Source organism: Galleria mellonella, unplaced genomic scaffold, assembly GCF_026898425.1.
Source record: "Galleria mellonella isolate WM207_F2 unplaced genomic scaffold, CSIRO_AGI_GalMel_v1 utg63, whole genome shotgun sequence".
NCBI lineage: Eukaryota > Metazoa > Arthropoda > Insecta > Lepidoptera > Pyralidae > Galleria > Galleria mellonella.
The window spans coordinates 8742339-8762555 of record NW_026442130.1 but is presented as its reverse complement, the minus strand read 5'-3'; the positions used below and the strand labels follow the sequence as shown (position 1 = coordinate 8762555).

General features: G+C 34.7%; 1 protein-coding gene across 4 annotated transcripts in view; it reads right to left on the bottom strand.

Moving 5' to 3' along the window:
* The window catches only part of LOC113521564 (cell adhesion molecule Dscam2), a 195634-nt gene that overhangs the window by 7714 nt on the left and 167703 nt on the right, over nt 1-20217 (bottom strand). For all 4 annotated transcript variants that reach the window (XM_031909804.2, XM_052899809.1, XM_031909805.2 and 1 more), the window contains exons 14-32: nt 18384-18683; nt 18094-18213; nt 17520-17693; nt 10229-10379; nt 9934-10084; nt 9718-9847; nt 9333-9500; nt 8948-9078; nt 8123-8333; nt 7543-7689; nt 6449-6604; nt 5748-5887; nt 5107-5263; nt 4229-4406; nt 3640-3830; nt 2319-2504; nt 1449-1585; nt 793-949; nt 62-202 (exon numbers count right to left, since the gene is read on the bottom strand). In XM_031909804.2, the coding sequence (XP_031765664.1) occupies nt 62-202; nt 793-949; nt 1449-1585; nt 2319-2504; nt 3640-3830; nt 4229-4406; nt 5107-5263; nt 5748-5887; nt 6449-6604; nt 7543-7689; nt 8123-8333; nt 8948-9078; nt 9333-9500; nt 9718-9847; nt 9934-10084; nt 10229-10379; nt 17520-17693; nt 18094-18213; nt 18384-18683 (3126 nt within the window). The remainder of the gene's footprint in view (nt 1-61; nt 203-792; nt 950-1448; nt 1586-2318; nt 2505-3639; nt 3831-4228; nt 4407-5106; nt 5264-5747; nt 5888-6448; nt 6605-7542; nt 7690-8122; nt 8334-8947; nt 9079-9332; nt 9501-9717; nt 9848-9933; nt 10085-10228; nt 10380-17519; nt 17694-18093; nt 18214-18383; nt 18684-20217) is intronic.

Below are 20217 nucleotides of genomic sequence, written 5' to 3'. Positions count from 1 at the left end.
CAGCGTACTGACGGCAGTACGACAGCGGCACGTGTATGTACTACGTAGGGAGTGAACTCACTGTTCCTGCGCACGAGCAGCACGATGGCCACGAGAGCGCCGAGCACCAGCAGCGACAGCGCGGCCGGCAGCAGCACGCGTGCACCGCCCAAAGATCGAGCACCCGCTGCAGGCACCGGCGGAGACAATTCGCCATCCAACACTGTTGATGTCTTTTTATTAGTATTTTTTTTTAGTTTTCTTTATTAAGTAATTCGCGATTGAAGGTGTGCCTTCCTTCCTGATTTCTACTTCACCTGATCCCCACAATTATTCGATGGCCTGTATAATTAGAAAACTGAGGGATAACAGTTATACTCGCTTTTTTTTTTACTACAGAAGTTACCTCACAGTTATAAGAGTAAAGTCGAGGTAATTTAAAAGTGTGGAAGAATTTTTTTACTATTATTTTTCATTATTATGTGCCTATTTTAATATATACCGTGATGCAGTTGTGTTTGCATGGCTGTGTTTCGGTTTGAAGGGGTGATATGGTAGTGAATTTACAGGGTACAAAGGAGGTATCTTAGTCCTCAGGAATGGTAACGCATCATAGATATCATGGGCGAAACAGTATAGTCTATAGGAGACGGTTACTACTTTCCATTTGTTTGCCATTCTAAGTTGCATAAAAAATAAATTTAAAAAAATTAAGAAAAAATATGACTGAGAGGTGTACGTAATTAAGAATAGTAGCTAGCAGTTTAGAATGTATATTCTAAAAACATTAAGCAAAGTGATAAAAAAACTAACAGCCAGAGATCGAGTGCGTTGTGAAGTTGTAGAGAGCGACAGCGTGGCCGGCGTTGTTGTGCGCCGTGATGCGTAGCTGGTACTGCGTGGCGGGTGTCAACCCTGCCACGCTGAACACCCGCTCCGTCGCTTGCACGCTGTTTGACACTAGGCGCCACTGGGACAAGTATGACCATTTTCATTTCAAGTAGCTTATTTGTAGGATCTGGTAAAGATGCTAGATGTTATGAGCTCAAGAGGCTTAGCAGCTTTGTCTCTATCTTAGATGAAGCAAATTAATATGTTCTTGACTTAAGAACTCCACTTGATTGTGTAAGTTTATGACAAAGTATAAACCCTGTCTCTATAGTAAGCTATCATCACCGTGAACTGTCCACTGCTGAGACCGAGCACAGGCCTCCCTCATACACTGTCCTGGTATTTACCATGGATGCTAGTAGTTGCCGCCATATTTGGCACGCGACCTTGGGTTGGCGACGGTAGTTTGGTTTAATGATGTTTTAAGAGTTTTTATTAGGATTAATAGGTAAGGTTTACAATTTTTAACTTTAACAAAATATTTATTATCAATCCTATAAAATTGTTCTGAGAAATCTAACTAATCGGTTCAATGTAAAGTTACATAAAATGAAAATTGTTTGAAATTATGTACTTACTTGGGACTGGCTAATCTCTCTGTACTCTATAACAAAATATAGTATGCCGCATCCGCCGTCACCCCATGAATCCAACCAGACTGTTACCGTTGTCGTGTTGAGAGTTATCATTTGGGAATGTTTTGGTTTTACTGGCACTGAAAATTAACAATAAACATTTATGCCTCTGAGATATAATCTCTGTCCAGAATATCTTTATTCTTTATTATACACAAAAGGTTATTGAAATGTAAAAACAAACATAATAGTGCACAAAGGCGAGCTTATCTCCAATAGAGATTTCTTCCAGCAAACCCAATATGAGAAAACCGACAGTTCATTAGTAGTTACAGTCACACATGTGTACCAATCGACTTAAATGTTATAATAAAAATAAATAAATAAAATGTCTTTACATTATTACGAATATCGGCCGATGACAGACATTAATAATGATATGCATTTGTATTTCTCAATAGATAGGTTAGCAGATTCTATTCGCAATAAACATAGTATAAAGTACCTACTTAAAATATTCGCACTAATCATATTATTTAATCATCAATTGGCATTTGTTATGTGCTTTGACTATGCGAGTAATAAATTGTCACCTTATAAAATTGTTGAACAATAAAACAGGACTAGGGGCTTATTCTATGAAATTATATTATTGCAACTGATGAATTCTATTGTTCGGATCTATCTTCACAGAAGTTAGCAGATAGCAAAGCAGATTAGTAAAATGAAGAGTGTATAAGTTGCAAAATACCTAGTTTTGTGCAATTAGACCAAGATTTAGTTTTGCATTTCCTATCTATTGATCTGTAGTACAGTCTAGAAAATACCATATTTGTGTTAATGTTTTGTAGCAATGTTAATGTAAAGACTTACCCGTTCCTTTAGTGTACGCGTGTACAATGTCACATGGCAGCCCTGTTCCTATTCGATTGAAGGCCGTAATGTACAGCTGGTACCGAGTGCCGCACCATAAGTTTGGAAGCACATGTTCTGAGGTCCCCGCTTCCACTTGGAGCTCCTCCCAATCGCCGTGTTCGCGTTTGTAGTTGATCACGTAACCTAGTCATGATATGGGAAATTTGGGGAATTTAAGTAAGTGACTAAGTTATTAAATCTAAATTAGTCGAAGTAAATATACCAGAGGGAGACTTTGTACAAAAGTCGATTGCTTGGGTACCTCTGTCTCATTCGTGTTTCAACCGTGAAGCAGTTGTGTTTGCATGGCTGTGTTTCGGTTTGAAGGGTGGGATATGGCGTGAATTTACTGGGTACAGAGGAATAACACCTGAGTCCTCAGGAATGGCAACGCATGGGGGGTATCATGGGCGAAACAGTATATTCTGTTATGTCCATGGTACTACTTATGTTTATAGGCGACGGTTACCACTTTCCATCAGGTGGGCCGTCAGCTTGTTTGCCATTCTAAGTTGTATAAAAAAAAAAAATACTGCACATATTTAAACCGCTGTGTAGGTTATAGCCACAGTTATTATACTGTATTTTTTTTTGATGGGTAAAAATGGTATGGTAACCCCGTCTGCGCTAATGGGATACGTTGACGGAGCACCAGTGAAGAGTGATAAATGAGAATCAAAACCGGCCAGTTAGCCCATCATGATGAATTCATCAAGAATGAACCATGATAGTTTCTAGGGAGAACCGCGAGGAGGTCGACCTGGTTGGGTATATTGCTAGCAATGGTATTCTTAGTCTCCATTACTAACAATCCCTTTTCCCCCTATTATTCTGTATTATAACTAAGTTTCTTCACAAAACAAGGATATTTCCAGTATTTTATTTACGAGTATGAAGAACATTTTTAGTAATTTTGGTAAAGATTTTGAGATCGTTATGGCCTAGTAATATACCACTCCACTTATAGGAGTATATTCTAGACCTCAATGTTTATGAATTCGAATCTGGTCAACTTCAAAGTTTTGTTTCAATTTAAACTTTTATATTTAACCTATCCTGCTATTTTGGATACAAATATTCGTATCAAAATGTGGTAATAAACGTTGTGGCCAACATAGTCAATGTTCACCATACCGGTTATATTCCACAAGTCTCTGAGTACCTAATCGAGGAGTAATCTTAATGAATGTAATAGTCATGAGCATATTTATTTATTTTTGTATGGAACATGGCTGTTTATAGCTTTTAGATCATAACCATAATGTACCCTTAACTTTACCTAGGATAGGGCTGCCACCGTCACCCTGGTCGCTCCACTGTAAATGCAGAGAATCCGCGTACGAGTCAACCACCGCCAGTACAGGCGGCTGCGGAGGCACCTTCACTTCCACGCTATACGTAACTTCGTCGCGACCGTGCGGATTCTCTACAGCACATGTGTAGTTGCCGCTGTCAGCATACTGGGTCATACTGTCGGGATTTGTAAGGTATATAAATTCATTTAACATCTTATTATTTTAAGTGTGGTACTATACTGTATGATGGAGTAAGATTATATTATCAAGTGAGACTATGTTATTACTTCTTTTAACACCTAGAATGTCGTAAAGGGCTGGCTAAGAGAGCAAAGCACTATACACCAATCCAGAAGAAGGAAAACTTGATTAAAACCTGAACCACATTGATCCAGTAACACTGTTAATGAGAAGGATACAATTATAAAAAGAAATACTATTTGCTCCAGTTTCTCAATTTATTTTTGTACTGTCAAGTAAACATTTAAGTACCGTACCTGTATTATTTTTTCTAAAATGATAAGTATTTGGTATATCCACTATTTTTTTTTTACAGTATGAATGAATGTTTACCTAATGATCAGCGTTCCGTCGTTGGTGACATTTTTCCTCAACGTGGACTCGAGTGTGGCGCCGTTCATACTCCACGTGGTAGTGGGAGTGGGCACGCCAACTTTGTTGCAGGATAGGGAGATATTCTCCTTCCACGGCGTCACTATGCTACGGCTGAATGACGTTATGCGGGCTGGCACTGAAAATTAATTTTTACAGCATTCGTCAGTAAATTGTATTAATGTCCTTGGAATATGTAAAAATATAATAATTATTATCAGAGATCAATCAAGCAATAACTTAACGACTGATTTATTCTTTTGTAAATTAAAACTTTGTACTTTTACAATATTAGTAATCTGTTTATCTACATACTGTCAAGTTTGTAGTTTTTTATTTCTCAATTGATAAATAAATAAAGTGCAAACATACAAATAAAATGGGGAATTAGAATATACTTAGAATCTAAATAGTGGGATGGAATTTCTTGCCGCAAATCCAATAATTGATGAATGAGCTACCTTTTGTTATTATTATTTCGGCTGTTAATTGTCTATTGTTAAACATAAGCCTTTCCCATAAGGCGAGTTTTGCCAGTAGTTGCCATGCTTGGCAGGCAAGTTGGCAATCGCAGTTAGGCTCTTAGAGATGTTTTAAAACAGTAGAGATGTTTAAGTCTCGCCCTCCCTTAGTCGACTCTTACGACACCCAAAAGAAATAAGTTCCTTGCTGAGGTTTTTTCTAGAGACTACAGTATAGAGTTCTAAAAGGGCATATAAAGGTTTTTTTTATCAGGGTCAGTTGTGAGCACTAATATACCTATAGTAAAACGCTTAGGCGTTTGATTTTTAAAGAAATGCTTCATAATTAGTGTGTAATGTAATATGTATATAACGTACCAGATTCTGATGGTAATACAGTGACTACGCGCGTAGTTTCACCCTCGCCGAGGCGCGTGGAGGCAGACACCCAGAACTGGTGGGTGGCTTGTGGCGGTGATCTCGCGGTTTCGTGCGATAATGTGCTCGGGGAAAGCATCCGTTTGTGTGTACCTTCCTAGATATTATGTTTAGTATATTATAAATAGATAAGTAAAAAAAAAAATAGAAATTATCAAATTGACACGTTTTTCTAAAATTGTCAGCTTCACAAATAAATCTAGATAAATGTGCAAAAGAATGTATCTTTAGAAATGTGGTATAGATCGCATGAGAAAGAATATCAAGATGACGGACGACGTTATCTCGTTTTATTTCATGCGTGAGGTAGCGGAAACGTGCCTATCGATGGATTTTTTGTCTTTGTCTAGAAGACAGGCTCTTTATATATGATATTTTCTGTTTGTGATTAAGATTAAATGGTTTTACAGTCTCATATTTTGCACATTTCTTGTTACATTTACTTTCATTTCGTTACATGCTTGCACGTTCATCGTCACATTAATTTCCTTTACTTTAGTTACTTTTTATTTTACATTGTTTTTCCATTTACAGTTACAAAATATCTCAATCTTTCTTTCAGTTGTGTTATAATAACGTACCTCTCTTCCATCTTCTATGACGCTCATGTAGAGCGTGTATCCAACTAGTACGCCATTGGGTGACGACGGTGGTAGCCATGACACCAGTATTTTGTTGCGAGAGGATACTACCGCTTTAATGTCAGCTGGCGCGGATGGAACTGTAACAATTCCAGAGGAAATTATATTTTTTTACTTATTACTATGTCGCATAGAAGATGTAGTTCTACTCTGCTAATGTAAACGTGGGCTCAAAATTGGATCTGCCAATCATAGCAAATTTTTGCTATTAAAGTAATTTTGGACTATAAATGATAGTAGAGAGTAACGTCTATGAATTTATATAATTAAAAAATATTAATGTCTTTTTTATATTACGGGTAATTTTAGTAAAGAAGCCGGTAGTCCACCTAATGGAGAATAGATATGCGTAATATTTTTGAATAAATTAATTTAATATCTTAAGAATGTAATGTGAGAAAAAATCAGCATGTTTGCTTTTGACTCTATGTTCCTTAGTTTGGTCCCTCGAAACTAAGGAATCTATGTTCCTTTTATATGTCAAAAGCCTAGAGAAAAAGAGGGGGGAGGGGGCGGATGGAATTATACTTAATTTTTCACTTTAGGCTAATTGATCTAACTTTAAGATCTACTGATGCCATTGTAAAGGTGCCATTAGTATAGGTAAGTAAGTAGGTATATGAGCAATATTAATATCTAACCATCTTCCTCGGTGTGACAATAGACAGGGGCGGCGCGCACGCCGTCTCCAGCTGACGTGAACGCACACACCGTTACTGAATAGTTGGTGTACCGGCGCAGCCCTGACAGGGTGGTGTGCAGACCTGATATCTGCTTCGTTACTGCTTCTTCATTACCTAAAATGTAAGTATATATCACACTAATTACTACTAATAATAAGTGCTATACAATCATAGGAATCGCTTGGTCCTCTAACTCAGATACTATAATAATATAGCCTTTATTCAGATCAACTTAGTACTGCCATTAAAACAAACTTTAAATTTAAAAAACTTAAAGGAAGAAAGTCTAAAGGTTAGGTACATACTTGAGAGTTCAATGGTCATGACAAATATGAGATGGGGATGTAATATTATATGTTATCATATCTTTGAAAACTAAGAGAATATAAGTAAAGAGGGTTTGGTTCTTCGCGCGCCGATTTTCCATCAATGTAAGATTGGCGCTCATTTTCATAAGTGACGTATCACACTCGGCGGATGATTCATGTCATCAGCTCGCGTTGATAGGTATTCATGCAGTTGAAGATCGACCATTGAAGATATGTTGAATGTATGAAGCTACAGGAAGCGGTCACCGAACTTAGATCGCCAAAAATACTTATATACAAGTACGGATTTCGTCGAAATCATAACTGATCTTCCGCGTAGTGCGATCAAGAATAATAATATACAATTTGTATTGGCGTTCCGTCGCGGAAGATCGGCGACCGAAGATCGTCTTAATACGGCACTAGGTTAAGTGTTATGGGGAGTGATATTGGGTACCTCTGTCCCATTCGTGTTTCAACCGTGAAGCAGCTGTGTTTGCATGGCTGTGTTTCGGTTTGAAGGGTGGGATATGGCATGAATTTACTGGGTACAGAGGAATAACACCTGAGTCCTCAGGAATGGCAACGCATGGGAGGTAACGGGCGAAACAGTATACTCTGTTATGTCCATGGTACTACTCATGTCTATAGATGACGGTTACCACTTTCCATCAGATGAGCCGTCAGCTTGTTTGCCATTCTAAGTTGTATACAAAAAAATGATGTGCGGGTATGGGTACTTACCGTACCAGTCGGTGACGGGCGCGTACGTGAGCCGGTAGCCCTGCACGAGGCCGTTGCGGGCGCGGGCCGGCGGCGGCTCCCACGACGCGCGTACCGACTGTGAGCTCAGAGCCGTGCACTGCAGCGCGCCCGGCGGCAGGCTCGGTACTGCACGGTATACCGTCATATGTTGCCGTACATTGTTTGTACTTCTTAGATTAACAATGTTTTGTAGACTATAATAGCAGGACATGACCACTCTCAATTAAGAAGCTTAACAAATGTGAGGAAATGTCACAGTACATATTATTGCAGGCCATTCTTTTCATAGCGCAGTATGTTGTCTTCTTTGGCAAATATACTCTTTATTCTAAGGAGATAAGAACATCGTGATCAAGAACATTAAAAAATTCCTGTTGGTCCAGTGAATTCTGGATGGAACAGTAATACAATGTGTTACAGGTCTAAACAGACTGCAATATGCCGAACTTCAAATTTTCTCTAAAATTTTTTCACGTATCACAACGTGTATAAGACTTGGCGTGAACGTTCAATAAGTGTTTTAAATGTATTTATTTCTTTAGTGAATTAAGTAATGTACCGTCTTCCATAGTAGTAGCGGTAGTGGGCGGCGAAGCAGGCCCGGCGCCTCTGCTGTTATATGCTTGTACTACGACCGCATATGCTGCGTGCTTTTGCAGCCCTGAAAGTGTCGTCCTCGCACGTGCAGTACCCGCGCCCTCAACCGTGCGGACCGTGTACGACGCGCCGCCAGGACCACTCGCGCTTAGTACTGTGCTGTTGCTATTTAGCTGGAATAAAGATCATCATACAATTTTATCTTCTGGCCAGGAAGTCTGTTATAGTTATATCTTAATTATTTATTCTCTACGTGTATCGTTCTTATTAGAGGAAAGCCCTACCACATAATAAGAATTACGTCCTCCTATAAACCTATTTTAACAATTGAATATATTTTTTTATGCAGAACACAGCTAAAGTAAATAAACAAAACAATATCTAAAATAAGTTTATTAGGAACGTTTCTTTCTTGTATAAGGGACTTAGTAGATTTTTTTTTAAGAATCTGGAATTACATTAAAGTAAAGTAGTGGTAACAAATTATGTTTTTACTTCATAATTATATGTATTTTTTAATCTTAAACTAAAATATAATTGTATGTTATTTTTTCTTTATAAGAATTCGTTACTTCTTGGTAGAAAGCATTAAGGTAAGTGATTTACCAGCCTGATGAGTTTTATCATAATTTTTTGATATCCACTTTTAAAGGTTTACTATTAGGTAATACTATTACTAATAATACTAATAGGTAATATTTTTTATATATATTACTATTATTATATTTATTTATACTACGTACTAAATATTATTTATAAGTATTATGCATCTAAAATGGTGACTTACTTCTTGAAATCCTACGTAGTAGCCAAGAATGTTTCCATTCCATAGATCCCTTTGTGGTGGCTCCCAGCTCACTATCAATTCCGTTGAACTTTTTGCTTCCACTCTCACGTCTAACGGGGGACCACTAGGAACTGAAAGGTATTGTAAATTAAGTAAAAAGTAAGAAGTTTTACGACGTTAATTCTCATACAGTTATACAAGCTTTGCCTACAATTTCTTCGTGATCTGAACATTGATTAACTGGTACAAAAATAATCTGTGTGCTTATCCATCATAAAATGATATATTTATGCAAAATTTTAAGACATCGGAAGCATCTGTTATAAATTTGGTATTTATTTATTGTTCTTAATGGAACAATAGTTGTAGGTAGATAAATACGAACCTTCTTCAGTGGTTGTGACTTGTACGAGTTGGCTTGGTTCACTCTGACCCAGTCTGTTCTCTGCTATGATTCGCAAATGGTAGGACGTTGCGGGTTGTAGATTCTGGACGCTAGCTGACGTCACGCTACCGGGAACTATTACTTTCTGTGGTGTCGTTGGCCACGGCTCTATAATTTTATCAAACTTATTTTATGTATTTACAAACTAAGAAGTTATACTTTAACTGTGATTAGTATGGTTATATGTTTTTTTTTACGTGAGTCTGCTATCGATCTATAAGGCGTCCAATAGTGATGGTTCGAAATTTAACTTATATTTGAACGTAATTTCACTATAGATACTTATATGTATATAAAACATAACAAATATATTATGATTAATTACCAGAAGCCTCTTTATATTGAACGATATAATTTATAATAGGACTATTTCCAGCGTAAGGTTGCGTCCAAGATATTTGTATCGACCGTGACTGCTGATCGATTATTCTTATATTTTTCGGCAATTCGGGTACCTAAAAGAAAAATAGATTAGATTAAAATAAAAATTTCAAAATAATATTAAGTTTACTGAAAAATTGCATATCAATATAATACATACCTCTTGAACAACTAAGTGTATAAGCATTTCATCTTGGCCGTAGGCATTAGAAGCTCGACAAGTAAGCGCCCCTGTGTCTTGTCTGTAAGTCTGTAATATGCTCAGTTCAGAGACCAATCCATCATCTAGAACTTGTTCACGAATTGTATACCTATAGAACATAATTTATCAATATTAATGTTTTAATATGGATTATAACTAATCAGTAACTGTTAGGAAGTAAAATTTTCCCATCTACGCTATAATTTAGGGTCTCGAATACACAGTTATTGAGGTAAAACTATTATTTTATTACCTTTGATCTAAATGGTGAGCAATTGTGTGGTGATGTGGGCTTCGCCAGCTGACTTCCAACGGTGCATCTCCAGAGGCAGCACACTGTAGATGCGCCGCCTCTCCCGCTGTCACTTGTACTGTTTTGCTCTTCATTGGGAACCGAGCTGGTGCTGAGTATATAATAGAAATATTAATATTTTAGATAATCTTCTTAAAGATTTTTTGGTGATATTACTTGTTTTATATTAAAATTTCTCTCTGCTAAAAGTTAAAGAAATTTAAGTAACGACGAACGCGCAATAAACCATGATTGTTTATGTTGTGTTGGATACAATATCCTTCGTTTAATTTAAGGAAGAAAGAATATGCGGCAGCCAATATATATATTACATGGTTTATGGTTTATAAAAGATGGGACTTAACGCGGTAATTTATCTGGGTTATTTCGACGTCTTACCGTGTAGTTCTGGTATAGAATAGACCACTTCTTACTTTCCCGTGGGTTTCATAAAAGTGTCCAAAGGAACTTAATGGTCAAGGGATGGGCAGCACCACTTAGAACATCACTATAGCTTAACTGCGGTTATCAATCCGTCTGTCAAACGTGGCAACTACTGGCAAAACCCCGCAAGAAGGAGGCGTGAACAATCGACGGCTGATATAATTTCGATGTTTAGTATGGTTTAAGAGAGCAATTAACGCGACAATTCACCTAGATTATTTTAACGTTTCGATCGGATTACACCGCTATAAACACGAGTTGCATGCAAGGCTAAAGTCCAATAGTTAATATTAAAGATTGCTTATCGAAGAGTATTAGTAAGAAATGATTAATTAGTACGCAACTTTGTAATAAAGACTGAAAACTACAAGAAGTCTTCCGTTGTTGTTTAGAGTTTTCCACCTAGAGAAAGTGGACTAATGCTTTTTTCTAATACTTTATTTAAGACGTTGTTATAGAAAGGAGATTCTTGGAAATGATTACCCAGATTGTTTGGTAAAAGTGGGTCTGGGACGAGGAAAGATTTAGTAGGTATAACGTCGACTCGTGACCGTTGCGGTCGCTCGCTGTAATTTATTGTGCTGCGTTCTGTTTACGAAACCGCTCACATTTTTGTGATTTACTGCTTGTAATAAAACCAGCTCATTTAAAACAGTGACGGAGACGCACTCGTATTTTATAACAGAATATCATTTGTTAAGTTCTAAAGTTTATTTCACTTCGAGTGGACAGATATCTGTAAACTTCAATTGCGCAAATTGTTTTAGGGGTCATATGAAACTGAAGCAAACAAACGGGAAATGAGATTATGGCTGGGAGAACTGTGTACAAACTGGTTGCGAACGTGACCGTCTCGGGGTACCGCAACTACCGCAGTCCGCCTACTATCGAACTAACAAATTTTCTTTTAGCCTTGTTTGGGGATTTACAAGTTACATAAATCAAACATTCATTTTCTTTGGGGAGTACCCATACTTTTTTGTCTTTAAAAGCCTAAACACGTAAAGGATGTAGTGACGTCAAGGCGGCCGCTGATATTTTACGATATTTGCTTCCCAACAAAAGCCAATATCGGTGAACACAAACACGTACACGTGAACTTATTCCAGTGGAAGCCAACTGTCTCGTTTTCCAATAAAAAGGAGACGTATTGCGACGTACGGTCATTGAGTTTTCTGCTCAGACGCGCTCGACACACGCTGTCGCCTGGCGGCAATTGAATAACCTACAAATACATTGGCGCTTTTCTTGCTCGGTCTAGAGGAAAATTGGCGGTTTTCATTAATTAATTAATTAATATTTGGTGTTCGCTAATTATTAATAATGGTAGTGCTTATGTGGGGGTTGACAATACTTAATCTATTCACAAGTATCGAAAAGTTTCACATTCTAGTAATATAAATATCAAAGAAAAATGTAGTAGGGTTCTGTAATACCTATGTTATATTGAATAACGAAAATGAGAGAAAGAATGACAGAATAATAATATGCTTGAATAGTTATTCATTATTTTTCGTATAGAATTACTGAGGTAGGCACGTGGTAGCAGCCAGTGTAGGATTGAATTGTTTTATAAGTATTTCGATAAAATTTACCGATTCTTTGAAAGATTCGTGATAATAAAAGATATTGATTTCCTTATTTTTCTCAGAATAGCCGCTTCGAAGTTTTTCAGAAATCATACATTACAATTTTATGAGAAATACGATTTGCCATGGGCAGAATCTAATGATGATTGTTTATTACCTATGCTGTAATCGGATATGATTTTTAAAAATAGTATACTTTGAATGAATCGTGATTTTTTTTTATAATTATTCAAGTTACTGGAAGAAATAGATATACCAGCAGTCAAAAGTAGATTTGGTAACCTATATTATAGACGTTAACATACGATGCAGAACGCATATGCAACAATATATATAAATGTAACATAAACAGTAAAATTTTCGTTTTATATTTAAATTCTAAAAAAGTAATCTGTTTGTGCAGTCAGACAAGTATTTATTCAAGAGATTAAATTCTAAGTGCGTCTTAATTATACAGTGGGTACCTAGTGAAAGTAAGAGAGATTAATATAATTTAAAACGTTACTAGGTAACTTGTTAAGTACCTAGAAATAAGTTGATAAAGTATATTCGTATTTTATAACATCTTTGATCCAAATTTAATTATCCATAGACATATATAAATATATTAATTTAATTTTCAGTATGAACTGTTTCACTGTTATAGAGTTTCTAAAGAAATAAAGTTCGTAGAAGATGCTACGTTGATTAATTTCTTTTTAATAAATAAAAAAGAAGTCTGATAATAAGTATAGGTACATACCTATATGCATTTATTCGTACATAGGCTTATTGTAAAAACATATCGTGAATATTTCTATATACAAAAATTGTCTTAAATGTTTCGAAAATGGATCATAAGAATAATAGAATATTATACTCGCAAAACGCCCTTACATATATTGTTATATTTTCTATACTCGTATATGCGGATAATTTAGATCGTGATACGATACATTATTATTACAAATTGGTATATAAAATAATTTTTGTATTCGTTTGTTATCCGTACGAAATAAAACAACGCTCAACAATGTGCTAGTGTCCCATTTATAGTTTATTATTTATAAAATAATAAATTATAAATGCGGTAATCAGATATAGATCTCCTATTTATTTAGTATCTAATAACAATATAATATACGATATAAAAATCGAATACAAAAATGAAAAACTGCCAATGAAAATCATCTTAGGTGGCAGGAGAATGCAAGACGAGGAACATATGACCAGAAATGCTTGTGGGGTGGACAGGTATGGTCAAATCTATTATCATGTAAAACTTTGCTCAAGTTGACAAATCCAAATCAAATCTTTCTGAATCCACAATATTAATAGGGCTGAGTTTACTAAGAGGAATGAGCTAAGTAGAAAAATAGAATACTACCAGTTGAGCAATTTGAACGAGTTATCGGGCGTCACGATCCCGTAGAATTAAATAAAGCGAGACAGTAAAACGGTCGGGTGTAAAGTTACTGAGGAAGCTTTAAACATTTCGTGACTTGCGAGATTATCGTTGAAAAGTGCAGAGGTAAGTACTCGTATAATAGCATAGAAGTGAACTTGTCCGCGGCTTATCTTCGCCTAGTTAGTATCGCTTTCTTTGCGATGTGATTAGTGATGTATATTTTAAGATATTTAGTAAGTACTAATTCATCTAAAAGATAAGCAAGCTAAAGTGGCAATTCGCTGGTCACATAGTTCGCAGAACCGACAACCGATGGAGAAGAATAGTTCTTGAATGCCAACCCTGTATGGACAAACGGAGTGTAGGACAATCCTTATGACACCTCCCCCATGCGTTGCCATTCCTGAAGACTCGGATGTTACTCCTCTGTACCCTGTAAACTCACTGCCATACCCCACTCTTTAAACCGAAACACAGCCATGCAAACACAATTGCTACATGGTAGAAACATGAATAGCACAGAGGTGTCCAAGCAAACGACTTTTGTACAAAGTCTTCCTCTGGATTGGAGATTGAAGGCTAATACGGAAGCCTGTAGAACTTCTGGTAGTAATGATGGTGGTCAATTTTCGAGTGTTGGCAGTCACACACCTACTAATGGTAGCGGAAGTAAAGAAAATATTTCTAAACGAATAACGAATCATATAAAACTGTCATTGGCAGTAGTTTAGATTGAAATCGATATTATGATTAGATTTAAGGTAGACTTGCTGGTTAGATTTGATAGTGCATTTTACCAGAAGAGATTAGTGTTCAGAATTACAATGTTAATAAGTTGTTAAATTTTGTTAATGGAAAAATTTGGAAAATATTTGAGGAAATTAATATACTGGCATATGTTTTGAAATTAGTAAAAATCACACTATTTAACGATGCATATCTTCTAATAGAGTCATATTGAGATAGTAGCATATTTCTTATTATGCTTAAATAGGTCGATATAGTAGACCCAGTTAAGCAGTTATTTGGTCAAACAATGTTAGAATAAAATTATAAAAACAACTTTTCTCGCCAAGATTTTGGCTTTAACTAAATATCTTTGATTTTATCGTTTGTAGCGGCGATTAAAAGATCTGTAAAATAAGCATGGTTGGTTTTATATAGTATTGACTAGATGGATGAATAAACACTTTATTTGAGCTATTTATGACACACGTAAAATAACAAATGAGTTTATTTTTTGAGAGTTGAAATTAATTACACTTTTTTTTAATATAAAACAAAAGATAAAATACAAAAATATGTTTTCGTCATATGTGTCGCAGTGACTAGTTTTATTTTAAACAGTATATTATAGATTTGGTTTAAATAATCATTAAGAAATTTTAATTTTATTTTCTAAATTTATTACTTAATTGCTTTTCCCAATCTATAACAGATCTTATTAACTTAAATAAAGTTAATTTATGTTCGGGTACGTAGACATACGGAAAAGGTAAATTTAAATTAAGAAACTCTATGTGGCAAGAAAATTAGATGAATATTTTGTCAAACAGATATTCATACACAATTTAAAGGATGCAAGTATTAGGAGAGAATAAGAGGAATTATAATGATCAGGTAAATCGTATACTATCTGATGGAGGAGTCTAAAATCCTCTGAAGTGGTGTGTATTACTTTAAAATTGGTATGAAAGATGTTACAATATAAAGGTTGAATAATTTGCCTTATTAGTTATGATGCAACGCAGTCTGATCCGACTGATTTGAGGTGTAAGAGGTATTGCTTCGAATCTACATGGATCGAGCTGTGGGTAGGTTATATTTATCGATCAAATAATTGAAATCAATTAGATCAAATCTATCTTAAAACATGTGGATAGGAATTATAAGAAAAAAGAAAAACATTTGGAAAGATTTCAATCCTATGACAAAACATTTACGTTGGTGAATAAGTGAAAAAACCTACACAGACTGCTCGTATATCTAATCGAATATATCAGTCTGTTAATGCCCTTTTTATTACTCAGCTGGCATCGATGCTAGCTACAAAGCAATAATGACGAGAAAGAATTTTCATTTGAGTACGGTTTCGTGTCTCCTACGAAACTCGTAGTAAGGACTAAGAAGGGTCGCTATCAAGACATTCCACAACTTTCTGGTCGGTCACACAAAAAGATGCTGCCTTTCTTTTTATGCAGTCTAAAATGTGGGCAGAGTGGAATTGTAAGGAGAATAAAAATTGCTTATTGTTGAATTGGAAAGTAAACAAGTTCGTTAGTATAAATGAAGCTAGCTGCAATATTGATTTTGAAAATAAACTCTCACAGGTTATTTTGTATATGATAATGAGGATTAAATAATGTAATTTGTGTGATTGATCATAATACTTTGAATAAAATTTAATAGAAAAAAGAAATATTTTCAGATATCTACACATATTATCGACTTTGTTATTGAATTATTTTATTTATTTAAAACTGCGAATAAAAAAGCTTCATAAAACATATTAAAAGTCTATCTGCATTTTACTTCAATTTCATTATAATTTAAAACGAGCACTTAATCTGCTAGGTAGTCGTAACTTTGCCGGTTTAAGTTACCCGTTGAATCTAAACCTAAAGTAATAATACAGAAGACAAGTTTATTTTAACAGACGTCTTTCTTTAGCTTTTCTCTAACTAGCCCGCAGTTTCTCAACATCCGCTTCAGTTAACAGAATTACAAGGTAGTTTTCTGCTTTAAAGTTTTAGATAATCTGATCACAGCTTATTCTCTTCCTTCATTAGAATCTTCATCAGTCTAATTAAAAGCTAATTCATCAAAATGTATTCTACATGCTCATAATGGTTTCTATGTATACTATTTATTGGTAGTTACTAAAATATAATTGTTAGCAAAAAAAATTTAGATTGTTATGGTTTACAATCCGGATTAAAAAGGACCTGTAACTATGAGACCGATTTCTGTAAGCCATTTTGCATTAAATGAGTATCATATCATACTTGAGTTAGTAATTTGTATTGTTAGTTCTATATTTTTATGATGAGATGTTAGAAAAGTCGAGTATTCACCATAATGACAACAGTTGACAAATGCTTTTATTCTATCTATAGGTTTAAAATCTCCTTTATCTTCACTTCTTTATTTGGTGTATTTTGATCAGTATGTTATATGAAATGTTTTATTATTGATAAAACTATTCATTGTTGATTATATTGATTTCTAAATATAAATATTACCTATATTACATGTAAATTCTAATTTAGTTTTATTTAGGTCAAAATTTTTAAGCCTTATGATTACCCTCAAATTTGTAGAAGAATTAACCAGTGTAAAATATGCAAATGTGCCATGTGATAGCATATATATATATATATATATATATATATATATATATATATATATATATACGATAATTGTGAATAGAGCAAAACCAATATGACTACAAGTAGAGTATTTTCAATTTAGAGCTAAATGTGATTGTTGAATATTATATCTTATCGTTATCATTATATCAGCCATCATCTGTTCATTGCTGAACATAAGCCTTCCTCATAAAGGGAGTTTTGCCAGTAGTTACCAAGCCTGGCAGGCGAATTGGCAACCGCAGTTAGGCTTTTAGAGATGTTTTAAGAGGGACGCTGCTGCCTTCGCCCTTCCTTAGTCTCTCTTCTTCGCCTCTTACGACACTTACGGGAAAGGAAGGGGTGGCCCATTCTATGCAGGGCATACACGGCGATTTTATATTATATCTATGTACCTCATCTATCTAAATTTTTCTATCTGTAAGTATTATATTAAAATATGTATGTATGTGTACGTAACTTACCATTCACTTTGAGAAATATGAGTTTACTCAAGCCAGCTCCAATGTCGTTCCTTGCTTCGCACAAGTAATGTCCCTCGGAGTCCTTCGCTACACGCTCAAATACTAGGGAACCGTTTTCTAACACCCTGGAACTGCCTTCAAACATGAAGTCTTTGTATTCTCCGGGAGTATTGCCTGTGTTAGAAAAGTGAATTTATAAAAAAAGAAATATAATAAAATAACAATAATGAACAAAAATGTTTGGAAATTAATCTTTTAATGTTTATTAATGATCCGGGAGTTGCTTGTTACTTTATACAGAAAATAAGCATCCAGAGGGGTGATGCTACCAGTAACTTGAGAACGCTACCTCGATACAGTGCATTGGAAGATTATAATATCTCTATAAGTATTTATAATACAACTAACTGTGATTTATTAAATAAATGTCAGGGTATCACAAGATTTATTAATATGAAAATTTGATATTACTTCAGTAACACCTCTAGTACTGGTAGCACCTATATGTTATGATAACTTGTAAGAAAACAATCACAATTAATGGCCAGAGAAGAATTCAGTCTGTATTACGCACCAACGGCTTTTTTCCATGTGATAGTCGGTTTGGGATAACCATCGGCTTGACACTGTAGTGTGACATCTTGTCCAGCGGCTACAGCCACGTCATTGGGCTCGAGACGCCATCGTGGTGGAACTATAGAATTATTAATAATTTTTAATAATAAAATAAGTTATATATATCATGTCGTATTCTAAATAACTAAATAATTATATCACAAATCACCACAAAAATCCAATCAACATATATTTGTAGACAAATTAAAATAAATTATATAATACACAAGTCATAGACATGTTACTTACCATTCACTGTCAATGGTACAGTAAACCTTTCAGAGCCAGCGACGTTTGAGGCAATACAAGTATAATTTCCGCTGTGTAGTGAAGTGATATGTTCTATTACTAACGATGCACTGTATTCATCCATTCTTCTTGTTATAATGCCGCTGGGTGCATATGGAGAGGATGTCACAGGCTGTCCGTTTTTCTCCCATCGAAACGCAATTGGTAAATCGCCCTCTAATATTTGACAAGAAATCGCTGCCCTCATTCCTTCTCTTAACAAATTTGTAAGTGGTTGAATTGGCAAGATTTTCGGTTGAACTGTAAAATAAAAAGTGGGTTGGAATGCAGAGTGATGTCCAGATAACGATTCTATAACTTGTAACTTTTGCTGAATAGAATATAGTCTGCAAATTGCTCTGTAGCATTAATGTTAATTAATGTGAAATCTTTAAGTTTTGTTTACGGTTTGATTCCAAGTGCCTCATTTTAGGGTTCTTTTGTGTAGGTTTACTTTTAATTTTTTTTTTATATTTTCATTTTATTGCCCTATTAACTGGGGAAAGCTAGAATTTTAACGCTCGGTAGATGCCGCGGGAACGGTAAACGCGCTAACTTTAATGAATTACGGATGAGTAACTCCACCCCTCTTGAATTCGTGATTTTATAGCGCTTTAAATCTTACTACAGAAAATGAGAAAGTTTATATCCAAATTGTCTGACTGTTATCAGTTGAGTAAATTTATCCACATTAAAACTTTAACTTACGAGTTATATTTATCGCTACATTTAGACATCCTTAAAAACAAACTCAAAACTTCAAACAAAACATCTCTATATTATTTAAAGTATAAGGTACCTATATACATTTAAAGTAACTTTTTTACGATAACTATCTTCATGTATTATTAAATTATTTATTTTTCTTATATGACGAAATACGAATCGGAATGGTTATCTATTTGATAGATATAGCTAGCTTTTAGTTTTTTTTCCTTGTAAATTAGCATATAATTCTATGTAATTATTTATAACATTATGGTCTACCTGTATACTTAATTTCGTCCAAATAGGTTTAGAGTAACATAAAAATACCCAAACATCAAACAACAAACAAACAATCTATTATTAGTATGTAGTAGCTGAATAGCATCTACGATAAAATGTGGCTACGTGTGAAATACCTAATACTTGATTACAATTTTTCACAAATATATAAACTGTTTGAATTTCTATAGAGATTGTTAATGTTACCGGTATCTAATTTGCTATACATTCTCTTAATTTTAATAAGGAATAGGAGGATATATATCATACTAGCTTTTACCTACGACTTTGTTCGCGTGACTAGGATATGTTTACTGAACGGGATAAAAAGTAGCCTATATCCTTCTTCTTTCCATATCGTACGTATATACTGAGCTTCAAAGTGATTGCCTAAGTCGTTAGGTGCTATAAGGTAACAAACAAATTCACTAGCATATTTATAATATTACTTATACAAACTTTTTGTGGTCAGATCTTTGTTCTTGTAGAGTGGATTCCGCGAGAGTGATAATAATTCATCGATGACATAATACTATGATTTTTACGAAGTTGCAAAAAGATTTTATTACGTTTTTATTGGAAAATATAACCGTTGCGTCTACAAAGTTATTTAAGCTGTTAAAATAACTATTTTCAAAGTGTAACCTATTCACATTTTACATTGTATGAACTACATATTGAGACTGTATATGATATATAAATAATGTTTTTTATACTTATTTATATATTTATATTTATATACTATACGCATATAAATAAACACTATGCATAGATAACGCCATATGGTATTAAGACCTTCATTTACATT